Raw genomic sequence first — 25,889 nt, 5'->3', positions numbered from 1 at the left:
AAAAAGTAATCCAGAGGTTTGGGGTAACTGATGTGAAGATGTCAGGTGAATACGCTGTAGGGGACTTCATCCTGAGTAAATCAGGCATTTGCTCCTTATCTCCTCCACTAACAGAGCATAGACCCTGCTGCTTCTGTGCAACACTGCAGTGACTGGCTTAAGCACCAACTGGGTACGAGGGGGATAAAATCATAGCAGTTACCAGGAAGTGAAAAAGGAAAGAAACAGATAAGCCTATGAACAAGAGATGTCTACAAGTGAGAGCTAGAGCACAGGTCAACAGTCAGCTTGGTCTCGTAGGAACACACAAAGCACACCTGGTACCATTCGCTCAGTCAATTGGTGTAACATTATACCCCAGTACTCGTAGGAACATACAAAGTACACCTAGTACCATTCGCTCAGTCAATTGTGTGACATTACACCCCAGTACAGTAGGTGGCAGTCACAAAAAAATCCAGGGCCGTCAGAATAACGGGCAATTGAGAAAAATATGTGTTTCGCCGGAAATGACTGTCAATAAGGAAGTTGGACATGGAGGCGGCGGTGTTCATTCTGTCTCTGATCGACTGCTGTGCTTTGATTTTCCTCTCGGTGTATTTCGTATCCTTTTGCTCTGCCTCTGGTATACCAAAGCTTAGGGTAGCCAATAGCTAAGTGAATATAAATAGCTAGCCAGCTGTGCTAATGTTCAGCTAACCTGCAATGAGCAAGTTATCTCTTAGAGTATTAACGTTAGCTGTTAGTCTCGCTGAAAACGGTTGTAACTGGTGGCTAAACTCGTTGATAGAAACAAAACACTTGGTTGGCTACCTGCTGTCTGTTATATTATAAGTATTGCTATAAGTATTGAACAATTGAGTGCAGAGCTATTTAGCGTGCTTTTTCGTGTCATTCAGTGAACCAATCTGCCAATCAGGTTTTGCATGTCCTTTATCTGTGCTGCTAGCGAGCTGGCTTGCTAGATTGCTCGAGAAACACCAGTGCTAGCCAGCGCTCAATGCATAACTCGTTCTGCGAGTTAGCAAGCCTAGCCAGTTTGCAGTGGATATTCCAAGGCAGACGCCTCTACCTTGCCCAGTAGTCACGATGTTACAGTATTTGCTATCCGATGTGTTAATGTGTTTTATCGATACCTTGCTAGTTAGCTTCGTCGTCGAACAGTTTGTGGACTGGTGATATTTCCATTCAGTGGTATTGGCAATAAAATGTCCAGCTTGCTTTTAGCGTAGTTACATCGCGGCGGGTGTATTGAGTAATAACTGTCCTTAACCACAACCTTAGATCATCACTCTCTCGGATCTAGAATGCGACTACATTAATGCTCGAGCGTGCTGCTCAAAGTTAAACAAAGTAAGTTTTCTCTTCACTACATTGCGGCCAAATCTGTGAAATGTGTGATACGGTTTGGCATGCTTTGTATTTATCGGAAATACATTGTGTAGCCAAGTCATTCAGTGAATTAACTCGTACTGTTGAATAAAGACTTTGTGCAAACGTTGAAACGTGGACGAAATTATGTACGCATCAGTAACGTGCGTGATATTGGTAATAACACTCTGCTTTTCTTGTGCTCTGTATCTACAGTGGGTTGTGCCGGAGCTGGTGGGTCAGGCGGTGGCTACGCTACTCATGCTGGTCTCCATGCACTGGTTCGTCTTCCTCCTCAACCTGCCTGTGGCCTCCTGGAATGTTTACAGGTGAGCTCAGCCATGTTAATTTCTCCCTCTCCTGTGCATGGTGGTAGAGCACTACCCGCGGCTCTTATTTTTCTGGAGATACTTAAGTCTTTTTTTGTTCATTTGTTCAATAATTGCTGAAACATGCATGTGCACAAATGAAACGAAATAGAATATAGCAAACCTGTGTACACTTGGTTTCACGGGGCAATTGCTGATTAACTCAAACTCTACAACTGCGTTTGTTCGCACTGAAGTCAGATAAAAAAATCTAGTGTGGATAACTATGCAGTAGGATTTGAATCATTTTGTGGCAGCTGTAGTGGCAGGTCGCAGCAGGTCTTATTTCCCCATGGGGCAGGTACTGCTACTCTATTTGTGGAACACTGGCAGTCGGCTGTCACTGGAAGATGTTATCTTGCTAGACTGATGATGAAAAATTGACTGTCCCATTGTCACTTCCCTCATAAGAGTTGAACTGAAATAACTGAAATGTATTTTCTTTTTTCTTGCTTATTTCATTGCATTACTTCAAGAACAGATATTTGTTTTTGAGAATATGAATTATGTAAAGAATGAGCACATAATATTTTGGGAAAATTCAATCGCTGTAAATTGCTATATTTAGATTTTTTGCTTTTGTACTTCACTGGTGCCTACAGGGTTATCAGATTGCTATGGTTACTCCGAAAAATTTTTTATTTACATGTAGGTTTAACTGTTTCTGTGCATGGTTTTATAACTGGCTTGGATAAAGCTTCACTGTAAACATCTTATGTATTTTTGGGATGGTGGCAGGTTTTTGGCCAGTGTGTATTTGCTCTAGTACTTTAAGTGGTGTGTTTGCACCCCAATACTTTTAACTGTGTTTTTATTATTTTTTGTTATTTGTTTTCTCCATTGTGATCAGTTATTGCATTGTCAGCTACACTGGGTGAAATTTGAGGCTTGTCTGTGTACGATTTGACAGAGCCACTGACTAAATTGTGTGATTTGTGATGTGATAGTTACAGCTGTGCTGATTGGTTTGCCTGCTTGGCATTTTCTTCGTTGGTTTGGCATTGGCTAGTTAAGTTTCTCTGTTATAGGCATTTTCATGCACCTGTAATGAAGTAGTAGGTATGTGATTTTAAGTCTATTTCCCCAACCACCGCTCTGTTAGATCCTGGTGATAACTGTAATTGCTTCACGTGGCTTTGAGGTTTCACATGCAAATTAGGTCCCCATTTTATCTCAGAAATGGAAATTAGGTAGATGACTGACTTCTCTTCAGCATGGCGAAGAGAGTGTGAATCCACACGTTGTAATCAAAGCAGGAAAGCAGTTAACCGCATCATAGCTGGATTGTTACTGCTAGACTGCCTAATATTAGGGTACATTAAAAATGGCAAGGTGAGTGAAATCTGATAGAAAGTCCCTCAGCTCGGTGGCCTGGTCCCACATTTTAACTGCTCATAATCCACCCTGGTAGGCCGATTGTAATCAGATTGTAAGGCAACATCTATCTCTGTATGTATTCCTGTAATTTTTGTAAATTACATAGGAAATCTTTCTACTAGAAAAATGTTCTCCTTTGAAATAGTTATCATTGTGAGCTTTGTGTTCAGGGCAGAACTAAAAGATAATTTCCCCCTTTTTTGATGAATTAATTTTATTATTTCACTGTGCTTTTTTGAGGAAAAAATCTGCAGAAGGATAATTCCTATAGTAGGGTCCTCTTATTTGTATTGTGTAACACAGTCCAAATGCACTCAGTCAAATTGATTTTTTTTGCATCAGTGTGGGAAAAGAGATACCCATGCTCGTCAAACTATTGGGTGCTTATCACTGTAGCCATGTTGGACGATTGTGGCCGACAGACAATGATCCCTTCAGGATTACTGCTTTCTGACTCTAGTCCTTTCAGGTGTATTGAGGTAGTTTTATCCCCTTCTCTCTGTTTGAATGTCAGGTGCACTCTGGAGTGTATCGGAGATCTGGATGATCATAAAGTTTGTAGCAATGAAGAATTTCAAATGGGTTTTTTTAAAATTGCTCTGCGATGCAGTTCCTACTATGGTAAAGATGAGGAACAACACATAGGAATAATCCTCTCTCTCTCTTATTCTGTAGGTTCCTGAATGTGCCCATGGGAAACATGGGGGTGTTTGACCCCACAGAGATCCACAATCGGGGGCAGCTCAAGTCCCACATGAAGGAGGCCATGATCAAGCTGGGCTTCCACCTGCTCTGCTTCTTCATCTACCTGTACAGGTGAGAAATGGTCTTTTCATTTTTCCATACTATGACACTAATAGTTACCTGAGTGTCATGTCATGGACACTGTCTCAGCCTCAGTACATGGCATACAGCATGAATTGTGGCAGCTGGGTCATTGTGAGAACTGTAATCCGTGTAAAGACTGAATAGCAGTGAAGCTGTCATCCAGAGAAGTTTACACAGCTTCTCATTTACATGTTGTCCATTTATACACCTGGGTAGGTTCTGAAGCAGCTCAGGTTAAGTGTATTGCTCCAGGGTACAATGGCAGTGCATTTCCCTGCTATGGTTCACAGCTGAGATGGAGTGGCATTGTATTACCACTCCAGTTATTGGAGTTCCACTTGCTCATTTGCCTGGTTGGTGTTGGTGTTTCTCCTGCTCATCACTGCCGCCCTGTCTCCCGCAGCATGATTCTGGCACTGATCAATGACTGACAAGCCGCTGCCCTTCGCGCCCGAACTGCCAAACCAAGAACCATCTTCTCTCTGCTGCAACAAACTCGGCCCCTCATCGTCGCCATGTGCACCTGACCTGCGTCACCAGTCTTGTCTGTCAGGTGCCAAATCACTCCTCGTTCTCTGCGGATCTCAGGACAGGAAGGAGAGTGGAAACAAGACCATCTCCTGGCCACAGAGGCCCTCAGCCCCCGGTTCATTGTTCTTCTGTGGGTGTTTGTGAGTATGCATGGGTGTATGACGTTAAAGCTGCGGGTGTGAGTGCATGTATGTGTAATACTACAGCTGGGTGTGTGTGTTTGTGTGAGTGTGTCTGTATGTGAGTGACACTACAGCTTTGTATGTATGTAGTGTGTGTCTATTGAGTGTGTGTGTGTGTCTGTCTGTGTGACACTACGACTTTGTATTTGTGTGGTGCTATTGCTGACTGCTTGTGTGTGTGAGTGATAGTCCAGACCATGCTCTCCCTGCACTGCTGCCCAGCGTTCAAAGAATGGGACAATCACATGGAGTTGAGAGTGCATGATTGGCTACAATAGCTGAGACAAGCCAATCACAATACACGGTTCATCCTCTCGTGTCTTTAAATGCATGTCTTAAGAGTCACATCTCCACATCTTGTAAGTGTTCACACTGTCTTCTCTCATCAAACAGTAGTCCACCACACACTCCTTGACTCCAGCCTTTAACCACAACCACATCCCTTATCCTACCCCTTCTTAACAAACTCCTTTTACCTTCATCCTAATGCTTTGTACCATTGGATTGTCTGATGAAATTCTGTGTCGCATTCTGTTTCTAATAAGTGAGGTGGAGGGTTGGATGCCACAGCACATGCAACATACCACAGATCCATGTAATCTATCCTCTATATCTGTACCGCCCTGTACCATGGCGTTACCATCCACTTCACTAAAATTATTCCCTCATATAGTCTCCCCCAGGTTTCTCTGCAACTATCTCCGTCAGTGTCAGATTTTAAGCATGTAAATAAGAGAAGTTGAGAAAAATGCTGTGTTCTAATCAGATGTATTTCAGTGCTGCTGTGTTAAAACTGGGACTTGGGAAGTTTGTCATTGTTTGTTTTTCTTTCAATGTTTTGACTTTTTTATTGAGTTTTTTTCCTTCAGATTATGGGATTTCTTAAATACATTGACTATTTGAAGAGCAAAAATGTATTTCACAGTATGAAACTATCTAAAAGTATTGCTAAACCAGAACACAGGATTGTACTTTTTGAATTTTTTTTTTTTTTTTTACTGTTCAGACAACAAAAAACGGAGAAGATATGGAATCAAGGTAAATGGTATTGCGGGATGTACTCCATGATGTAAAGTTGCAACCAAACCAAATAAAATTATTTTAGAAGTATTGTACTCTGAATTCACAAACGCAGTCATACACACCCACAGAAATAGATGTGCATTGTTAAAGAGAGGGGTAATCCACAGTTTCTCAATGACTGTGAATTGTGTGGCACAGGGAGAGGAGTAAAGTTTTTGTACATTAATCTTGGCAGTATGTCGTGTTTTGGTGGGTGATGGGGAGGCAACCCTGTGGGCCCGAAAGATGTCTACCAGATCAAGTACTGATGATTATTTTTCAAAATGTTGTATATTAAAACAATGTGTCATTTTAAAATGGTTCTCCCTGTTTTCACTTTATTCTTTCTCTGCGTACATAAGGAATATCAAAGAAAACAGCTGATTAGCAGAGAGCGTATGGATAGCACTGACAGGAAAATAACGGTGGTGGATGTCCTGCTGATGTCGTAGAAGACTTCAGGGCACAGCCATTGGACAGAGTCTGTTTTAGTGACCTCTGGGCTTTTTTGTGATTGAAACTTGGAACATTGGCCCAAGGCTGCTTTTTCAGGACTTTGACCTCAGCAGAACCTGACTGATCGAGTCCGCCACTGAAGCTACATTGCCAACTTTCAGAAACAAGCAAACATACTTGTGGTCTTGTCCCAGCTGTAACATGATCCACGAATCATGTCTTAATGACAGGAAACCTGACGAGACTGGGAGTTGCGTCAGTGTTCAGAGTGATTTCATGTGTTCCTTATTGCCACAAGACTCTTAGTAATGTCAGTCATTACCCAATGATATTACTTGCTGTGTTGAAGTGTGGTAACCAACCCTGCATGTACGCAACGGTCTTCAGCACAGTGTGGTTGTTGTACTTTTGATTTAAATCGATATCCACAAAATAAGAAACCTTGAAATCTAGAAATGTACATGTAATTAAATTTTAATGAAATTTGAGAAGTAAAATGTATACATACACTCAGTGACCACTTTATTAGGTACACCTCTCTAATACTGGGTAGGACCCCCCATTTCCCCCACAACAGCCTGAATTCTTTGTGGCATGGATTCAACATGGTGCTGGAAACATTTCTTGGAGATTGTGCTCCATGTTGACATGACAGCATCACGCAGTTGCTGCAGATTTGTCAGCTGCACATTAATGCTGCGAATGTCCTGTTCCTCCACATCCCAAAGGTGCTCTATGATCTCAATCCGATGAGGATTGAGATCTGGTGACTGTGGAGGCCATTGGAGTACACTGAACCTATTGTCATGTTCCTGGAACCAGTTTGAGATGACGTGTGCTTTGTGGCATGGCACGCTATCCTGCTGGAAGTAGTCATTAGAAGATGGGTAGACTGTGGTCATAAAGGGATGCACATGGTCCGTAACAAAACTAAGGTAGGCTGTGGCATTTAAACGATGCTCAGTTTAAATGTTCCCTACACCATTACACCACCACCTCCAGCCTGAACTGTTGGCAGGCAGGATGGATCCATGGATTCATGTTGTTTACGCCAAATTCTAACCCTTCCATCTGCATGTCGCAGTAGAAATCAAGATTCGTCAGACCAGGCAATGTTTTTCCGATTGTCTACCATCCAGTTTTGGTGAGCCTGTGCCCACCGTAGCCTCAGTTTCCTGTTCTTAGCTGACAGGAGTGGTACCTGGAGAGGTCTTCTGCTGCTGTAGCCCATCCACCTCAATGTTCAACGTATGTTCAGAAATGCTTTTCTGCACAGCACTGTTGTAACACATCATTATTTGGGTTACTGTTGCCTTCCTGTCAGCTTGGACCAGTCTGGCCATTCTCCTCTGACCTCTGTCATTAACAAGGCGTTCTTGCCCACAGAACAGCCGCTCGCTGGATGTCTTTTGTTTTTCGCACCATTCTCTATATGGTCTAGAGACTGTTGCGCGCGAAAATCCCCAAAAGATCAGCAGTTTCTGAGATACTCAAACCACCCCGTCCGGCACCAACAGACGGGCAGGAAGGGGGAAAAGTACACCAGGAGGCCTAGGTCCACTCCAGACCTCCTGCATCTCTGGAGTTACTCAGCAGTCTTCCAGGTAGGAGCCTTCCCTGGAGAGGTCTGCTGCTGCCTGAATGTCCCTGGTGGAGAGATGGCTCAGAGACGGACACTGTGAGCGTGCTCCTGCAGCAGAACCTGCGGTGGTTTGGCATGCACAGGAACGGATCCTGCCTCCTCTCTGCTGGCTGATATATGATACTACCAAGCTGTCCATCCACTGCTGGGACAAGCTTCTGTAGAGCTAGAGAAACCGCTTGTATTTCTACTAGATTCATGAGTTACTTCGTGCGAGAGGAAACCCAAGAACCTCTGCAAGACCCTCCCTTCCTAAATGACACCCAATCCTGTCTGGGAGGCATCTACAGTAATGAAAACCCCGGAGCATACTAGCCTCAGGAATCCCGTCCTTGAGTGAAGGTGTCAAAGGTCACAAACTTCAGAGGAGTGTTGAGGAGCAAATCTGTGGGCCCACCCAGAAAAGCAACACCTTTACATTTGGAAACCTTATATTTGCATGTCAAAGGTGTCAAGAAAAGAGACCATCATGGGAGCAGACAGCTTCACAGGTTAGGAAGCTGGAGCAGGGTCCACCATCTTTGGCATTATCAGAAGAGAACCTTTTTCGGGTAACAAAAACAGATAATGACCCCCTCCAATCTCAGATTGGCCTTACACGAATACTACGAAGAAAGATACTCAGCATTCGCTTGTATTTGTTCTTTTTTTAAAACCCTGAATGCTTTATTGAAAATATGCATACATAACACTTCTCCAACACGTTACACAACGATACAATCACTTTTTGTAGTAACACATTTAAATGCAGATACATCCTCGGAACCTGATTGCTCCACCCGACAAGTCACACCTGAAGACATCTTGACGTGGCAAAGGCTTTACAGCGAGGTCACTAAAAAACACAAGCGTTCAAAAAAAAAGGAAAAAAAGGAAAACCAAAAATGAGCTTGCATAAGTCAGAGCACCTCTGCATTTCTGTGTTGGAGAGGTGTGTGTTACTGCTTTCATTGTGTTCTGGGACAAACAACTGGAGGGACTCGCCTGATGCAGGCGAGGAGTTTTACAGAGCAGTTTGCCTGAGGCTTACTTGGTGTATTTTCTAGTATATACCATATCAAACAGCATATAATGTACAGCACACCAAATCAGGCAAAGTGTTACCTTTATGTCACGGTTTCAGCTAATGGCCACAGCAGCCATAAAGAATACCTATCAGCACTCAATAACATCTCAAGTGTAAGTATACATAGATTTATACATTAAGAAATGGTGTAGGTTAAGGAAATGCACGAATGGAAAATTATAGAGACCCACTGGCAAGGTATATTTTAATATGATGATACAGGTAAAACAAATGACACAACATGGACAGAAATTAGTAACAAAAAACCCATAAAACACAGGGAAAAGCAGTTCAGTTTAAATAGTCAATGTCAGTCCGAGGTCGCTGCAAACCAAACACAGCAGTAATGCCCACCTGCCACAGGGAACTGGAGAGAGCAGGGGAGAGAGAGGAGGAGGGGAGGCCAGAGTTGCAGGGGAGAGAGAACAGCGAGAGGGAGTGAAAGAACGAGAGCGGGAGCGAGAAGAGAGGGAAGGAGGACTCGCTGCAGCCTCAGTTAGTGTATTTTAAGGAACTCTGATGTGTGTTAGTTCTGTGTTGTCTTTCCTCCCGGTGAATCCCTCTTTCATGTAATGCCTTCTCCTGGGGTTAGTGTGAAAGAAAGCCTTCAATGACACCCCCCCCACCTCCCCCAACACACACCCAGACTGCGGTCACAGACATTACGCAAAGATTCTGCATCTTCCTCGTCTCCGAATACCATCCATCCGAAAAATAAACTTCAAAGAAATATTTTTAAAAAATGACAGTGTATTTTAAAAATAAAAGACTGAAAAAGTTATCAAGCGCAGCTCTGTTCCCTGGATAAATCAGTCTGTTAAAATACCTGCAAATCCTGCAGAATAAAATCCTCTATAATTCAGTGAACACACACCTCCTGCTGGTGAAAACAGTGCACATGCGCACACACACACCTCCTACCATCATGCAATGACTGTGTGTGTCTGTGTGTGTGTGTGATAGAGAGAAAAAAGAAAAGCAGAAGACTTTATAATAAAACACACCATTGCCACTATTCAAGCCCTCTAATTTAACTGATAAATTATAACAACAATAATAACAATCATAATATAACTATAAAAATTCAAACAAGTGTCTGTTTTGGGGGCTTAGTTGATAAACTCCAAAGTGCAGGAAGGAGCGGAACATGAAATAAATAAAGTGATATCCCGCTCCGGTGTCCCCCGGCTGAGGTCACACCTGACGGGCTGGAGGGGTCCGTGCTTCTTCAGGAAGTTGGGGGAGGGGGGGAGGGGGGCAGACAGAAGTGCCGCTGGAGATGTTGTGCACAGGTCGGAGGTCAGAGGTCAGAGGCAAGTCTCCTGATGGTTTTAAGTTCCAATGATTCATCCACATTCCACTGTTACATTAGCCACAGCAAGGGCGCAAGTCACAGCCAGCTTCAAAAATTCAAAATTTATCGTCTACTTCCTCTCCGTCTCCACTTTCAAATTTGTCTCGTTAGAGCAGTTTTCGCCACTCCAGGGTAACCATCAACTATCCATGGTGCAGCTGTTCTCTGAGGAATGGGGAAGAGGTGGGAAAACGTTATAGACATTCATCCTGCCTCTGGTTTCTGCTCCTCTCTCAGGCTTCTGAACGCTAGCTGCCCCTACTGCCTGAACACCCAGTGCTCTCTACTGCCCCAGTGCCCATTCTGCTGGATGGCGTTTACCCTGCCTCTCCACCCTCAGGGTACCAGTTAGTCAGGCAAACCAACGACCAAAGCTGACAGATGCATTTTGATCCACTGAATCCAAGTCCTGGAATCCATTAAATGAACCAGCTTTAACCAACAGCACATTGTGCTGATGAAACCACAGCACGACTGCTAGCGTATCACCATGCTAACAGAGCTGCCTCTCTCGGAGCACAGGACTTTGACGGTGGCATATACACCGCTTCACCTCATCATTCAGGGAGGTGACTGGGTACAGGCGATCAAGTGTTTTATTACGCCCACCCCCTGCGGAAATCTAGATGGGAAAAACAGAAAGGAGCCGATGTGCTCCGCAATTACAGAGAATGCCTTCGGGTATTGGTGGGCTGGAAGCTGGGCAGAGCAGCCATTTGCCATCTGGGCTGTTACAGACAGCAGTTTCTATGCTGGAGTGACATCAGAGCCAAGCACAGTCTGTCAGTGATTGGCCAGCATGTGGGAGCCTGTGAGTCACAATGAAACATCACAGCAGTTCATCTGTGATCGTTTTCGTAGGTCCTGTTCCTCCACATTTCAACAACACATGCATCGTGTTCAGCTAGGTGGGCTGGCTCTTCAGAGACTAACATTCATAGACTAGTAAGAAGAGAGACCAAAATTATTAAGTTCTACATTAATTACATGAAACCACCAATGAAAGCAGTACCCAGCTTGTCATAACATTTAAGGTAACTTTTACAACATTTTCTAAATCGTGTTGCTGGATTTGCTGGATTTAGCTAGTTAATGAGCTGATGGCTTTTGCGATATCTTTGTTTACTTCGTATTGACGTTACACCATAGAGTTAAGCTGCTGGCTTACTACAGGAACTAGTCACTTCTCAGAAGAGGCTGTAGACACATACATCTTTGTTAACTTTGCTCTTACTGACACGGAATGGATCAGTTACAATATTTAGGTTTGTCAACGCAAAACGATATTAAAACGAACTAAGAAAATTAGAGAATACTGTCCCAACTGGAACACAAACGAAGAACAACGACTAGGAACAAACAGGAAAAATGGACTGCAGTTAATTGTTTTATAAAATCTGTTTTGTCTTAGTACTGATGATGACTAATGGACAACACGAGCAAAGCATGTTAAAATACCATTGACATGATATTTTGGGAAACATTGTTAATTACATTCAAGCCAGTTTCAATTTAGGTCATGTGGTAATTTGATTTGGCGGTATGTTCTCAGGGCCATGCAACATTTAGTCGTTTTCTTAATTTCGTTATATGTGAAATGACTATTTCGTCTCAAGCCCACTGCCAAACCTCTTCTGTAATGGGGTAAAGTAGTGCTTTAGTCAAAGCCATTCACACAAATCACATCTCCTACTCAAAACAAATACATCCTGTACCTGAGTGATGAGCATCTTTTGATACTCAGAATATTTTACCATGATGGATGCTCATCACTATAAAGCTACGAACTGTGTGCCTTCAAAAATAAAGACTCCTGAAGCAAAGTCCTTACATGAGAATCAGTTAATTATTAACAAAGCAATCAGGCTGAATAAGGAAACTGTGGCTTTATCAGGCTCTGTTGTCCAGTTAAGGGTAATCTTAGGGAGACAGTGCTTTGATGCACAAATTACTCTCTCTGCAATTACGCTATCTCGGTAGCATGCTGTGTGAAATAATATTAGCCTCATACACAGTTGTGTTAGTAATTATTTTACTCTGACAGAAAGACATGTTTAATAGCCTGGGACTTTAATTCTCCTGGGTGGATGTGTCAGTGATGATATTAATCTGATACAGGTGTCAGGAACGATTAATTAAAGATATCATTTCTGGGCTCAGTTCTGCATCGTGACAGAGGTAAGGAAAGCTTCATTTACCGCTCACTCCCTCTACATCCTGCATGTCCAGGAAGGGGGCGGGGCCCCACACCCTGACCGTCCCGTCGTCTGAGGCGCTGGCCATGAGGCCGGGCAGGACGGGGTTCCAGCTCACGCAGTTGACAGTACGGGTGTGTCCCGTCAGCTCGGCGATGGGCAGCTCGCTGCGCTTGTGCCAGATGTACACTTTGTGGTCTGCAGGGGGCAGGAGAGAGCAAAGAAATATTAATGACTGTGTCAGAAAGCGTGTTACAGTGAGGGACTGCTGCGTTGGAAAAAGCCTACAGACCGTGCAGTGGGAGAGACCTACACACAATGCAGTGGGAGAGACCTACACAGACTGCAGTGGGAAAGATCTACAGACCGTGCAAAGGCAGAGAGCACTTAGAGACACAGAGGTATGACAACAGCTGTATTGAAGTTATTCGGAAACAGCGAAAGAGAGAGGGCTTCTTGCCTTCACTTCCACTGGCGATGAAGTCTTCATTGTGGCCTCCAAAGCATGAATGGATGGTGTAGAAGCCCTGGGTGACACCCTGATACTTTCGTACCAACACACGGTCCTGCAGGTCCCATAGATGCACTCCCTGCATGAGCCAATAGGGGGTGTGACGGACAGACATACCATAAGGAATGGCACCAGCAATTTCTAAGCACACACAATCACTTAATCCTTAATGAACCGCACTCTGACCCTCTAAAATCTCACCCAATCCTGCTAAAACCCAATTAACAGCTGCACTCCTGCTGAAACCCCTCATATTAAATGACATCACATTCCTGGCATTTAGCAGATGCTCTTATCCAGAGCAACTTACATAGGTTACATTTTTACATGTTATCCATTTATACAGCTGGATATTTACTGAGGCATTTGTGGGTTAAGTACCTTGCCCAAGGGTACAGCAGCGGTGCCCCAGCAGGGAATCAAACCAGCACACTTTCGGTTACTAGTTCTGCTCCTTACCACTACGCTACACTGTCTCCTCTCACAACAGCCAAAATCACACTCACAACCAAAACACCCCACCCCATACAGGAGACCCTGCTTACCTGAGTGGCTACATTTAAAAGAGCTAATCTTCCATTTTCGGAAACTGTGAAAGACATAATAGGATGATCCTCTTGTACTCTGCAGAAGACAAACGCAGATCACGCAATGAGCCACACTTCTCACCAGTTCAACACAGACACAACAGACACACACACACACAGATGACACACAAAACACCAGCAACCGCAGGCAACATGTATGACCCCACACACTGACAAACAATACACAGACACTCACGGAAAAACGCACAAAGACAAAGGCGGAACAGATGGACAGCTCTGGGTTTGGGCTGGGACAATCCCAGCTGTGGACAGACCCGCTTACATGTTTCTGTCCGTCAGGTCCTCGAAGTTGTAGCCACGGATACGCTGGTGTGTGTCTGACGCCAGCACCGTCCGCCCGTCACTCAGGCACCACAGACACTGCACACGCACGCCCTCCCAGGAGTCCAGCAGGTTCCCGTCCAGGTCCTGCAGAACAGCCCCATGTAAGACTATACTACAGCACCGTCTTTTTTAAAACTGATACAACGCTATATGTTTTGTTTGGGGTGTGTGTCATCACAGTGCAAGCCCTGATTTAAATCTGATACATGGTAAGTATACTTGTTCTATTGTGCTGGAAGTCATTCTGAATAAGGGTTTCTGCTAAATGAATGTAATGTAATATAATGTAAAGCTGTATGCTGCTGAAAGAGGAGTCAGCATTTGTTATTGGTAACTATTTTAGGAATTTCTCTGAAAATGTGTGAAACCTCTGAGTTATGGATCCCTGTACTAGGAAAGATTTACTGTAAACACCATGTGCTGGGAAAGACTTACACACTGGTAGAACTGGCCTCTCTGGCCTCCGGTCACAAAGCGCTTGCCATCTGGGTTCCAGGCCACGCTGGTTAAGCTGTCTTCATGAGACTGGCTCATCTTTGTCCGCAGTTCCCCAGTCTGACCACCAGAGGGCGAAGAGAGGAGGAAAAAATGAGTCACGCCAATGCCTCCATAAGTACTGTTCAGGCCTTACAGGTCACCATGTACAGCTATTGGGCTTTCATGTTTGTGATCCTGTTTGCACACATACAACATACATGCAGTCGCACATTTTCCCACTCTTACAGATAAACATTGTCCCCACAAAAGACCTGATAAACATTGTCCCCATTTCAAAGAGCCTAAATGTTGAGTAATGAGTAGTGTTTTTAAACATTTAAAGTCTTTTAAGGGCACTGGTGTTTGAAGCACTGTATTTAAAACACATTAAAGTGTGGCAAGTGTGCATACAATTGTGTTACCTGTACATTCCACAACCACAATTCTGAGCAGTCGTCTGGGCCACACGCGATCAGGTAAGTGTCATCAGGACTCCAGGCCAGATATGAGACGCCGTAGGCATGTCCCTCCAGAGTCCTCAGTAGCTTCAGCTGATGAGTCTCCTGTCAAATACAAATCAACTCACAGTTAGCAACCGTGCTGACAGCACTGCCACAAGTCCCAGTTACTGACTATATACTGAAAACAGTGCTACAAGTCCCAGTTGCTGATCGTGCTGACAACAGCACCACGGTCCCATTTACTGCTGACCATGCTGGCTGTATCTGGGTTCCCTGCCTCTCAGACTGTCCCTGAATCTGTACGCTGGACAAAGACTGATTCTGGCCTCTACTGAAAACTGACCAGGGTTCAGCTTTCCTCATCATATTCAGTCTGCTGTACTGTGCCTGGTAACCTACAGCATTCTGCAGTGGTCTGCCGTTCGCTGTCAGGGGCCCTGTACCAGGAGAGAGGCACACACTCACAGGGTCCACCTGCCAGATGATCACTGTGGTGTCTTTGGACCCCGTCGCCAGCTTAGTGCCGTCGTTGGAGAATTTGCAGAACCAGACTTCATTGCAGTGCTCTGTCAGGATCTGCTGGGTGTAACATGGGAACTGTTTTCTGCAAGTGAAAAATGCAAGAACAAAACAAATAACTTGAAGTTCTTCCAGCTTCAGAGAACACAGGGGAGGATACAGTTAAAAGGGACAGGGGGAGACATTCACAAATTACAGCCACTGGACCAGGACAGCAACCCCACTGTGTCATGACTGTTAATAAAACCTAATCTAACCGTAAACCCACAAACTAAGGGTAACAGGGCCCCACCCTCAGTGTAACAGCACTATACAGGGAACTCGCCACAGCCAGACACCTCCACCATCAGACCTCCTTGGACAAAACTGAAGATCTGAGCATGCCCGAGAGAAGAGGGGCAGATGTAGAGGGGGAACGAGAGAGACGGGGCACAGTATGGAGGAGGGGGTGGGGGAGGACGGGGCGGAGTGGGGGAGGACGGGGCGGAGTGGGGGAGGGGGGGGGGGGCGCACCGGCTGCACACGTGGTCCAGGAGCAGGGACACCGAGTCCAGGTTGCTGTCCAGCTTGGTGTTGTGGTAGAGGCACCGGTCTCTCTGCAGCTCCACCGCCTGCCGCAGCAGAGTCTGCAACCTGCGGGGGGGCAGCATGACCGAGGGGGGCAGGTACGCTGTGGGAGGGGGCGGCACGGGGGGGAGCGCACACAGAGGAACAGGAAACTCATTATCATTATCAGCTGCCCTTATCCACACTGTCATCAGTGAGTCAGCATCACCGCCCCATCTCGTGGGCTTCAAGCAATTTAGCTTAATGAAAATGATCATGTTGTCTGGCAAAATAACACACAACTTTAGCTGTAGTGTGATAACAAGTAGCATGGCCATGCAAAGGGGAAGCATTGGTTGACAAACCCTTTTGTTTTTTTAAGCTTTGCAGTTGACAAAGCTGTCTGGTATTTGTGACGCATCGATTTACTCACCAGTGTCCATGTGATGATATAAACATGGATGATTCACCAGTTCTATTCCCGGCTGGCTCCGGCGCAGAGCTGCAGTGCGTGTGTGTGTGTGTGTGTGTGTGTGTGTCTGTATGTGTGTGTGTGTGTGTGTGTGTGTGTGTGTGTGCGCGCGACTGCTTGCGTTTCACTCACTCTGCAGTTTGTCCAGCAGTCTGCAGCGGGAGCTGGCCCCCTTGCCCTCCCACTCTGCCTTAGCGCGCAGGTCCTCCGCATGGCTGCACATCAGGTACCTGGGAACACAGAGGCCACATCACTGCGTCGGCCAATCAAATCACATGCCAGTGACAGAGATAGCATCCCTCCCAGCCAATCAGACACCAGTCAGAGACAAATACAGCATCAGTATTATTAGAGCTGTGCTTCCCCGGTCTGACAAAAAAGGTCCCCATCGACAATTATAGACAAATGTTTTCAACTTATGGTTGCACTGTGATGCAGCCAGCAGTCCAATAAGACCTTGGGGCCATGTGTCAACCACAGCTCATTACTTACAACTGCAGATCAATTTGTGATTTGACTACAGCGTTAAAGGCTATTGGCTGCCTGAGAATTGCACCAGTCAACTGTCTCTGAACCAAAGGTCAAAGGTCCAGCAGTCTAGGGGGTTCACACAGAGGCCATAACAGTGTATTAGGCATACAGAGGGGTAATTCTATGCAGCATGTTTATGGAGGGGAAATGTAACACATACAGAGAGTGGTAATAAGAATGGAGGAGATACGCAGAGGGTTAATTTCAATGTAGGAGCTATATGTAGGGATGTAACAGTATAGGAAGTATATGAAGGGATAATAACAGCTATACTGAGGGTTATAACTGTAGCTTGTAAATAGAAGGGTAACAGCAGTGTAGGAGGTATATGAAGGGGTAATAACAGGGGCAGGGAGGGTAATAACAGTATGAATGTAAGCCCTGTGAGGGATAATAACAGACAGAGGTTGGAGGAGACCATGCATACCCGCTCAGGACGTGGATGCGGTCTGTGTTATATTTCAGTGGCGTGAGCTCCCCTCTCAAAACCTGCAGCGCCTCCAGCACCTTCCCATCCTCAAGGTACTCCAGATACTTCTGCTGCAGAAGCAGGAACTTCATCCGCTGCAGGGGGGAAGAGAGAGAACACAGGTGTTCCACTACAGGTGAGAGAGAGAACTCAGGTGTTCCACTACAGGTGAGAGAGAACACAATGCTCCACTTAAGATAAGAGAGAGAGCACAGATATTCCAACAGGCAAGAGATAGAACACAAGTGTTGTGCTACACATGAGAAAGAACAAAGCTACTTTCACTCCAACAATGTTGGCAGTACTAGCATTGCTCACTGACACCCCAAACTCTGTGAGGTCACCATAAGGTACTATGACAACAGCAATTAGTGTACACAGGACAAAATGAACATTTTAAAAACTCTTTCTGAAAAGTTTACTGTTTTCATTATGACCACAAATATCATTCTTATGATTATTGCTATTTTGGTAATAATTTGTAACATATGTATGACAAAGTCTCCATGATAATGTTGGGGTATGACTGCCAGTTAATGTGGCATTAGCCATCTGCTTGCTTTATCTGGATCTGCCTCCAAGGTAATGATTCAGGCTTATGGATTTAATGGCACTCTAACATTATAATTAAAAGTTCAGCATAAAATCCAGTATTTGATATTGCCTTACAGTGTATATCTACAATTCTTGAAGCAGTCTAGTTCTTTTATAATCAGTAAGGAGGATAACATGGTACACACAGCTTTCGGTCTTGTTTTGTCTGTGAAGCCAGAAAAATTCATTGCTTTGGCACTTTTGATATAACTTTTTCTGGGCAAATGCTGTTTCTTGACAACCTCAAGCCGATTTGTTTTTGTTGCCGCTCAGTGTGTGGTTAATGGGAGCGACCCGGGTGGTGTGAGGTCGCTGCACCTGAGAGGTGCACTCCATTCAAATGCTGGCATTCCACCTGCTCTATTCACACCACACTGACCGTTAGCAGCCTCCATCACTGCCAACACTGCGAGACTGATGGAAGACTGATGGGAGCAAAATGCCATTCACAATTCTGTTAAGATTTCTGCAGCCAGACTGAAACCGATGGTAGAATATTACAGGTGTTTTGTGGGTGCAATGTGAGTGGGATTTAGAAGGTCAAATCATCATTCAAAAACAGAGAACATTCACTCATATAGAGCCAGTCAGTGCTTTGACTCATCTTGTCTGCCTGACCAGTGCTGGCTTACCACAATAGCGCTGGGAGAGTGCATCAGTGCTTTCAGTTCATTGAGGTCACTTTCAGCCTGCAGCACAGCAAAGAAGAACCAGGTTTTACTCCACGTACTGACAAGTCAAAACAGACTTAGAACCCCAGGAGAGTTTCGTCCCATACATAGTCCCATACACAGCTGGACACAGGTAGCCTGAGTCACATACACAGCAGTGCATAGCTATACAGAGCACTGTACACAGCTATACACAGTTAAGTGTCCAGTTTACAGTGGGCTGGGCCTCACCTTGTCCCACTCTCCCTCCATGACGTGGTTGCGGAACTTGGTGGCAGCTGGATGCTCCAGCCTGCAGCCAGACTCCTGCATCAGCAAGTCCACGGTCTGACTACAGAGGAGAGACAGGCATTGCACTTCATTAAGTGTGTGGTACATGGATCAAGGCATGAAAGACACAGCTGAAATGAACCCACAGAAAGTTCCTGAAGCTAAGAATTAACTGGTTTATGTCTGTGTCCCCCCTTCTTTGTCCCCCTGTGGACAGCTATCACTACCTTTCTGTATTGTACTGCAAACCTAAACCAAAATGCAGCTGTCTATGTAGCAATAACCAGTGCCATTCTGAGAAATTAGGTCGCGGTAATCCAAGGGCACAAGAAATCGTGTGAAAAACAGGAATTTCTCCTACTGTATAATCAGCCATTATCCGTTGTAGATGGTTGAGTTTCCACTACTGTATCAAATACATTTATCCCCGCTACATTGGACGTTTTCCACCAAATGGACTTCCTAAACAGTATAACATCCCCACACACATCCATTCCCTCCGTGATACCATTTCAGTGGGGAACTTTAGAGATGACATTTGCAGCTCAGAAATGTCTTGTGTGTCTCTGTGTTCAGTTTGACTGTATAGTGGCATAGGCATAGACATAGATTTCAAAGACAACCTGAAATGTCAGAAATCCAAGAGTTGTAATCAGCTTAATCTTTTTTAACTGATACATTGCATAAATATGCATTCAAACACTATCTTGTTAAGAAGATAACACAACTGAATAAATGGGATCCAATGCACTGGATTCTTGAAGAAAGACTTTTTATGCTATATTTTGTTGGTATACTTTTACTTATGTTTCATGTAGGCCTGCTTATACTGTGCCAGCTGATCCACTTTAATGAACTGGTTATGAAATAACTAGGCAGCTGAGAGCACAGATTATATAAATGTTTTAATCTGAATCTTATTTAAAGATTTTGAACTGAATATTATATTTCCAGCATTGATTCTGTTGCTTAGGCTGACCTAGAGGACTGTGTTGCTAGGAAGAACACATACACAGCTATGAGGGAATTAAACAAATCTCCTGAATTTATGGCATCACCACCTCAGATGGCAGATGCGATAGACCAAACAACGGGTCTGAAAATGGTGTCTTCTATATTCTGTATTTGCAGTTACAAACCAAAGGCCGAGCCACAGCGACATAAATATACCAGAAGACAGCTAGATCAGTCTTAACTTGTAGAACACAGCACAGTTTGACAAAATAAAGCGTAAAACAACAATAAATTAAGACCATGGTGGAAACGATATCAGTATCAGTTTTTTTGCGTTTATATCAGACATCCAAAATAAATTGTTCTATTCAATTTACATTTAGAAATAGATTTTACAGTTTATTGGAATGAGTACATATTGTGCCTTTTTACTGTGAGTGTTTTTTCCATTTCTTTTTGTTTGTTGACATTTTTTATTCTGCTTACATACAAATGCGTTCTGTCCATCAAAACCCCGGCAGGCAGATTCCAGCATATTACAGTTCCATCAGCATTATTCCCTTCTGAATAAGCACGGCCTGCTCTGCACTAAAGGGAACTGCCCATAAATCTGCAACACTGTGACATTTCAATCACTGACATACCAGCCGGAAAGATTTACTGATGACAAGTTTCAACGGTGGCTGAAGGAGCAACTGTAGCGTCGATGAGGCAGCTCTACAGGCTCACTGGTGATCACTGACGCTTACCAGCACGGTGGCAGGTGGGCTACATCACAATCGCAGCCATGATTAGTAGTAGCATTATAAACAAACCGGTGCACCATAACACCCAATAACTACTGAGTGGAAGCACACAACTCCACAAAATGTATGAGAAGGCAGCCAATTCAAGAGGAAAGCCAGGGGCCCTGTCCCAGTACCTTACTACTGCTTCCCATTCATTTCTACTTCAGCTCAATTTTAGACTACAAATGGGCCTTTATGTCCAGACTGCCTTCCCCGTTTTCTTTTTTAAATACAATGATGAATTAATAATTGTGTAATACACTGGTCCATTACCACACACTGGGAATGTAAATCCCTCTCAGCCCCCTTTCAGACAGGATTCTGCTGATGTGGCAACTCTCAGAGTCAATATAGCAAAACGTATCTTGATGTTATTATGTAATCAATTGCAATAACTGTTTTGCTAGAGGAAAAAAAAAAAAAGCAATCCAGGCGCATTCAGTTCTGGAAGAGATTCACACTACCTGCTGCTAAATAGTACACCAAACACTACCTAATAGTTGCATGCAGAGCTCTGTATTTAACCAGTCAGCAAAAGAATAAATGAAAACCCAACACTGAAACATAAAGTCCCGCCTAACACCTAACGCCTAAATTAACTACCGTGAAGTCTGACAGCTGCAAACTCATTCAATCCTTTAACAGGACATCAGAAAAAAACAGCACAAAAGGCTGATGGCCAGCAGCCTGCCATCAAAGCTCAAGTGTTACTGTTCAGAAAAACAGGCATGTGCACAAGATCAGTGAGAAGGAGAGGACACCGCCTGCTGATTTCCAATCCAATCCCGCTGCTGATGAAACGTCCACTGGCACTGGGGTAGCTGAAGTAACAGGTGTGTTTTTACAAGATGTGACAATGTGCTGTACCTCGTTCAGTGAGTTGCAGTTGCTGTCTGTCTGTATATCAAGCCTACAGTACGACTGCAGTTGGATGCTTCGAGGTGTGTGCCGCAGTCAGTAGCCTTAAGCTACATTCACGACAGCCTACCTGAACAGTACATAATGTCCTCTTATCCACACCTACATAACACCTATGGATAACTAGGCCAACAGTAGAAAGAGTAAGTTAGCTGACTTTGTAGTTATTTTTTATCTGCATCTAAACATCGGGGGACATCTGTCTTTTCTTTCTTCAGCAGAACATTGGGTAAAATAACTCACTATTGTTCACATTCCAGAGTTCTGGCAGGAAATACATTTACACCTTACATGGATTGCATTCTAAATGTGGACAAATTGGAAAAAAAAAAAGGCTTGAGGAATTTAAATAATACATTTATCAAGGGCATTTAATGCACTAAACTGTAAGAATGGGAAGAGACATGAGGATGTCATGGCTCTGATTGTGAAAGACTGATGAAAATGAACTGTGAGAGAAAAAGACTGGCTGTATCCAAAACAGCTTGTAGGAAGTACAACATGCAATGGACATACACCGTAATTACAAATAACCTCCAGATAGAAAAATATAAACATCACATGATTACTCACATGATTTTAGATTCCAGACAGAAACATTAAAACAGTTCTCATACAAAATGATTAAACAAAATAACACTCATATCTAGATGCAAAAAGCAAAAAGGGGAAACTACAATTATTTCCAAAATAAACTGCACTTTACAGAAACTCTGCTTTAGGCATTTAGTATTAGGGCATGTGTTGAAGACAATCCATAATATTATCAAAATTATGTCAGCCTACGTGAAAGTAACACTTACATTACTTTCAGTTCAAGTAATGAATACAGTAGGTTAGCCCTGTAGCTAAAGAGAATACCATTCCTCCTCCAGCTCTTCTCCACTATCGTCCTCTCATGAGGTAACAAAAACGTCACGCTAAGTGGTTTCTTGGTCAGCTATTTACAGGACAAGTGTGCAGTGTTGAGACCATTAACTTTTAGCAACTTTGTTCTTTTCAGAATATGATCTTGATTGTCGGATATTGTTTGCATGTTGACAAACTATAAATAAATAGCTCAACAAATAAAAATCTACCATAAGGCAATGCGCAATAATTAACAAGAAAAGGTGATAAGGGTAGCAAATACATAAAACGTAAATAAAATACAAGTTAAAAAAAATAATAATAAATTCAGCAAATAAACGAATACAGTGCATTGCGGTAATTCACATGTATTTATTGGTAAACTTGTTGGCTCTTCAAAATGTATCATTTAAGTCATTTCTAAATTTATCTAGAGTCTACTCATCGATTCACGTACATACACATTTCCTATTGATTTATGATTTCCTATAATCGTGCCTATGTTAATTTAAATATTTACAGATTTGTTTTTCAAGGTTTGTCCTCCATAGCGTTCGCTGTTCGAATGTCAGTTGACTCAGCTTACGTTACCACTGGCCGACGAGCTACATTTTCTGATCTGTCACAGTGTCCTGAAAAGTAAACAAACGCAGCCGGCTAATGTGATAAAACTAGTTATCTAACTAGCCAGCTGACTCTGTGAAAAGGGGGAAAAAATCAAAGAAATGTCGTTTTGTATTAATTGTATTAATTAGTTAATTTTTTTTTTTTGGTAAACAAAGGTTTTGTTTACGTTCGCTACGCGAAGCCATTTCTAGAACATACAGCAATATTATTAGACAGCTAGACGGCACCGCTGCAATGTGTCCGCAAGATTTACGCCACCAATTTCTCTCCCACAGTACCATGTAGCTGAATAGCTGGCACATATTAATCTACCTAAATATAGACTTGATCGTTCGTTGAAAGGCAAATTTAGATAGCTAAGTTAGCAAAGCCACCTAGCTACTTACTTAAGTCCTAACCCCCGCAGATGTTGTCCTATGAGTCGGATGACATCTTCCTCCGACGGAGACAGCCGCTTTTTCTTTTTCATGGTGGACCCGACATCCGAGCCCGAACCTGTGGCAGGCGATGCGGACGCGGATCCCGCGGTTGTCCCGGCCGGAATCCCATTATTCGTACTGACTGTAGTACCGTTGTTAGCGCTAGGAATCAGCCCGTTGGAGTGCGCCGCTCCGGCGGAGGACGACTCCCCGTTCTGTGCGTTATTTAAACAGGGCAGCTCCTGATTTTGTCCTTGTCCTTCCCCGTTGGACTGCATGATAAATCTGCTGATGTCACGGACTAGGTTTCGGTGAAAGTGGTAGGAGACGGGCGCTGTGGGGGGATGTGGAAAAGTTGCAAGTCCTCCAGCAGCCGCAGAGAGGCCCGCTGTCCCTGAAGCCTCGGGCTCTCCTGCTCCCTCCGCCGCCGACACTCGTTGCTTCTTCCGAGGGGGCGGCGAGGCTCCGCCTGTGTCCGAGTCGGAGGAGGAGGGGGAAGCGGAGGCCAGAGTTAGCTACCTCGCAAGCAGCGTCTGCGGTTAAAAGCAGCCGAGCCGGGGACTGGAAAAAGTATCTTTTCCTGGGGTTCAGACCTCGCAGCCCGACTGTACACACCGTGCACTTGCCTCGTCTCTCTCCGTTTTGTTGTTGTTTCTATCCAAAGACCTGCAAACTCGCTAATGGAGTCCAGATGCAGTTACGTCACAGGAAATGCCTATAGTACCCACCTCCGGGACGTTCACGGGCATCAGCTTCCACGCTGGTATTTTTGTGCGCACATCTAGGGATCTTTATACTATTTGGATAAGCCAATAGTTGAAATTGAAACTACATTGCAACATCCACATAATATAATGATTAATGAATCTGCGCAGCGCCTTCACTTAACAGATCCTCATCGAAGAAACAGACTGTATCTGTTTGACTTCTGACCACTTTAAATATTATTAAAAAAATGTTTAAGCTCAATGCTCCATTTTCTATATTCCATAGGAATTTAAATCGTGTAGATTTTAGCTTTTTGACTTTTTAACTTTCAAGTTTTTATTTCCAATGGAGCTTAGATATACAACTCAAGTAAGTAAAAGTAAAACATATTTTAATAATCTGATTTTTTTTTCTGTTGCCTATGTGGGAAACCTTCCATGGCTGTATGCTGAAAACAATTTTGTGGAAATATTAATACTATAATATATTAATACTTCAAATTCCATGTTTTTGCAAATGTAAATGACCAGATACGTAGGGAATAACTATTTGTATCTGTAACCAGCACTGTGCTCTTTTGCACAGTTGAATTATGTTTTATGAGAACACATCCTTTGAAAGGAAGGAACATAATTTTAAATTAAATACATTTTATCAAATAAGACAAATGTTCAGAATGGGACACTATGACTGGTCTCAATGTCTGAGATATCTAATGGGCCATAATGTCAATTAACCTGTAATTAAAAGCAGGACAGTGCTTGCTGCATTTAGGCACCAACCTTCTTAGTAAATGAATGTATTAGGAAATACAATATTTGCTTAATCACAAACGGCATTAGACATTCAGATAAGAACACACACTGTTGTAGTCATACATGTACACTGTATGAAATGAAATCTCATCAAAAGCATGATGGGTGTGCTCCATTGTATCTAAGCGTGTTGATGAATCCCAGGTATGTATAGGCTATGGATGGCAGCTGTAAAATGTTGGACATAGGCTGGACATAATATTTCAGTTTTTCATGTAATCTGTAATTAAACACAACATTAAAATAAAAGACAGTCTTAGTTAACCATACGATGGCCACTGATGATTTGACATAGAACTGAGGGTGAAGCATAGAAAGATAGAGTAGGTCCAAATAACACATCAAGAACAAACACACTGTCAATCTTACAGTTTAGTCCTATGCAGCCACTTACTATTAGCACCTTGTCCTTCAGAAGGAGTGGAAGCCATTTGTGTCTTTCATAACTGTGGAAGTAAAATCAGATGAAAGGACATTGTAAGAGGGTGACCTAAGAATCATCTGATATCATGACCAGCAGAGGGTGACCTAAGAATAAACCGATATTTAGAATAGCAGAAGTGTGCGGGGATGACCTTAGAATGAACTGATTTTGCAAGAGGGTGACCTTAGACTGAACTATACAAATTGCAAACACCAGTGGAAGATGCTGGGCCATGGTGTATGTGTTGTATGCTAATTATTATATATAAGACGGAGTGCGAAAAGCTGAAACTGCAAGTTGCCTCCCCTGCGCGGGATGACATCTGCTTAACTGTCAAACAATAATGCACTCCAGACTTGATTAGGTCATGTCTCGGGCCTTTTGCGCAGAAACTAATTGGAGGAAGTTGAGCGTGGCGCACCTGTTTCAATGTAAGCAACTGCTCTTTATATTCTCTGTCCTCGGTGCAGGGCAGAGTCAGCAGATACTATGCTTGTGTGTG

At 43.6% G+C, this 25,889-nt stretch overlaps 2 protein-coding genes across 2 annotated transcripts; one reads left to right on the top strand and one right to left on the bottom strand.

The window, feature by feature from the left end:
* The first annotated feature begins 533 nt into the window (after positions 1-533).
* cnih4 (cornichon family AMPA receptor auxiliary protein 4) lies at positions 534-4,703 on the top strand. The gene is made up of 5 exons (XM_036539657.1): positions 534-603; positions 1,285-1,353; positions 1,588-1,700; positions 3,792-3,932; positions 4,348-4,703. Exons 1-5 carry the CDS (start codon positions 535-537, stop codon positions 4,373-4,375), a joined length of 420 nt encoding a protein of 139 aa, XP_036395550.1. The 5' UTR covers position 534; the 3' UTR covers positions 4,376-4,703.
* A 3,776-nt stretch (positions 4,704-8,479) lies between these two features.
* Positions 8,480-24,130, bottom strand: wdr26a (WD repeat domain 26a). Its single transcript, XM_036539198.1, has 14 exons — positions 23,408-24,130; positions 18,847-18,946; positions 18,577-18,633; positions 17,309-17,445; positions 16,483-16,580; positions 15,846-16,002; positions 15,279-15,417; positions 14,775-14,915; positions 14,311-14,430; positions 13,814-13,959; positions 13,489-13,567; positions 12,893-13,022; positions 12,436-12,630; positions 8,480-10,402 (listed from the first exon to the last, which is right to left on the bottom strand). Exons 1-14 carry the CDS (start codon positions 23,716-23,718, stop codon positions 10,377-10,379), a joined length of 1,836 nt encoding a protein of 611 aa, XP_036395091.1. The 5' UTR covers positions 23,719-24,130; the 3' UTR covers positions 8,480-10,376.
* Positions 24,131-25,889: the final 1,759 nt, after the last annotated feature.

This window comes from Megalops cyprinoides, chromosome 10 (genome assembly GCF_013368585.1).
Source record: "Megalops cyprinoides isolate fMegCyp1 chromosome 10, fMegCyp1.pri, whole genome shotgun sequence".
Classification (NCBI taxonomy): domain Eukaryota; kingdom Metazoa; phylum Chordata; class Actinopteri; order Elopiformes; family Megalopidae; genus Megalops; species Megalops cyprinoides.
The sequence above is the reverse complement of the archived record's forward strand: the minus strand, read 5'-3'. Positions and strand labels throughout refer to the sequence as shown.

Excerpts from the sequence above, each read along its gene's own strand:
- cnih4 (XM_036539657.1), top strand. The coding sequence starts at position 535 with ATGGAGGCGGCGGTGTTCATTCTGTCTCTGATCGACTGCTGTGCTTTG. Across the intron at positions 1,701-3,791 it reads GCCTCCTGGAATGTTTACAG|GTTCCTGAATGTGCCCATGG; the intron begins GTGAGCTCAGCC and ends CTTATTCTGTAG. Across the intron at positions 3,933-4,347 it reads TTCTTCATCTACCTGTACAG|CATGATTCTGGCACTGATCA; the intron begins GTGAGAAATGGT and ends TGTCTCCCGCAG.
- wdr26a (XM_036539198.1), bottom strand. The coding sequence starts at position 23,718 with ATGCAGTCCAACGGGGAAGGACAAGGACAAAATCAGGAGCTGCCCTGT. Across the intron at positions 18,634-18,846 it reads TGGAGGGAGAGTGGGACAAG|GCTGAAAGTGACCTCAATGA; the intron begins GTGAGGCCCAGC and ends GCTGTGCTGCAG. Across the intron at positions 14,431-14,774 it reads TGTGGTTGTGGAATGTACAG|ACTGGGGAACTGCGGACAAA; the intron begins GTAACACAATTG and ends TCTGGTGGTCAG.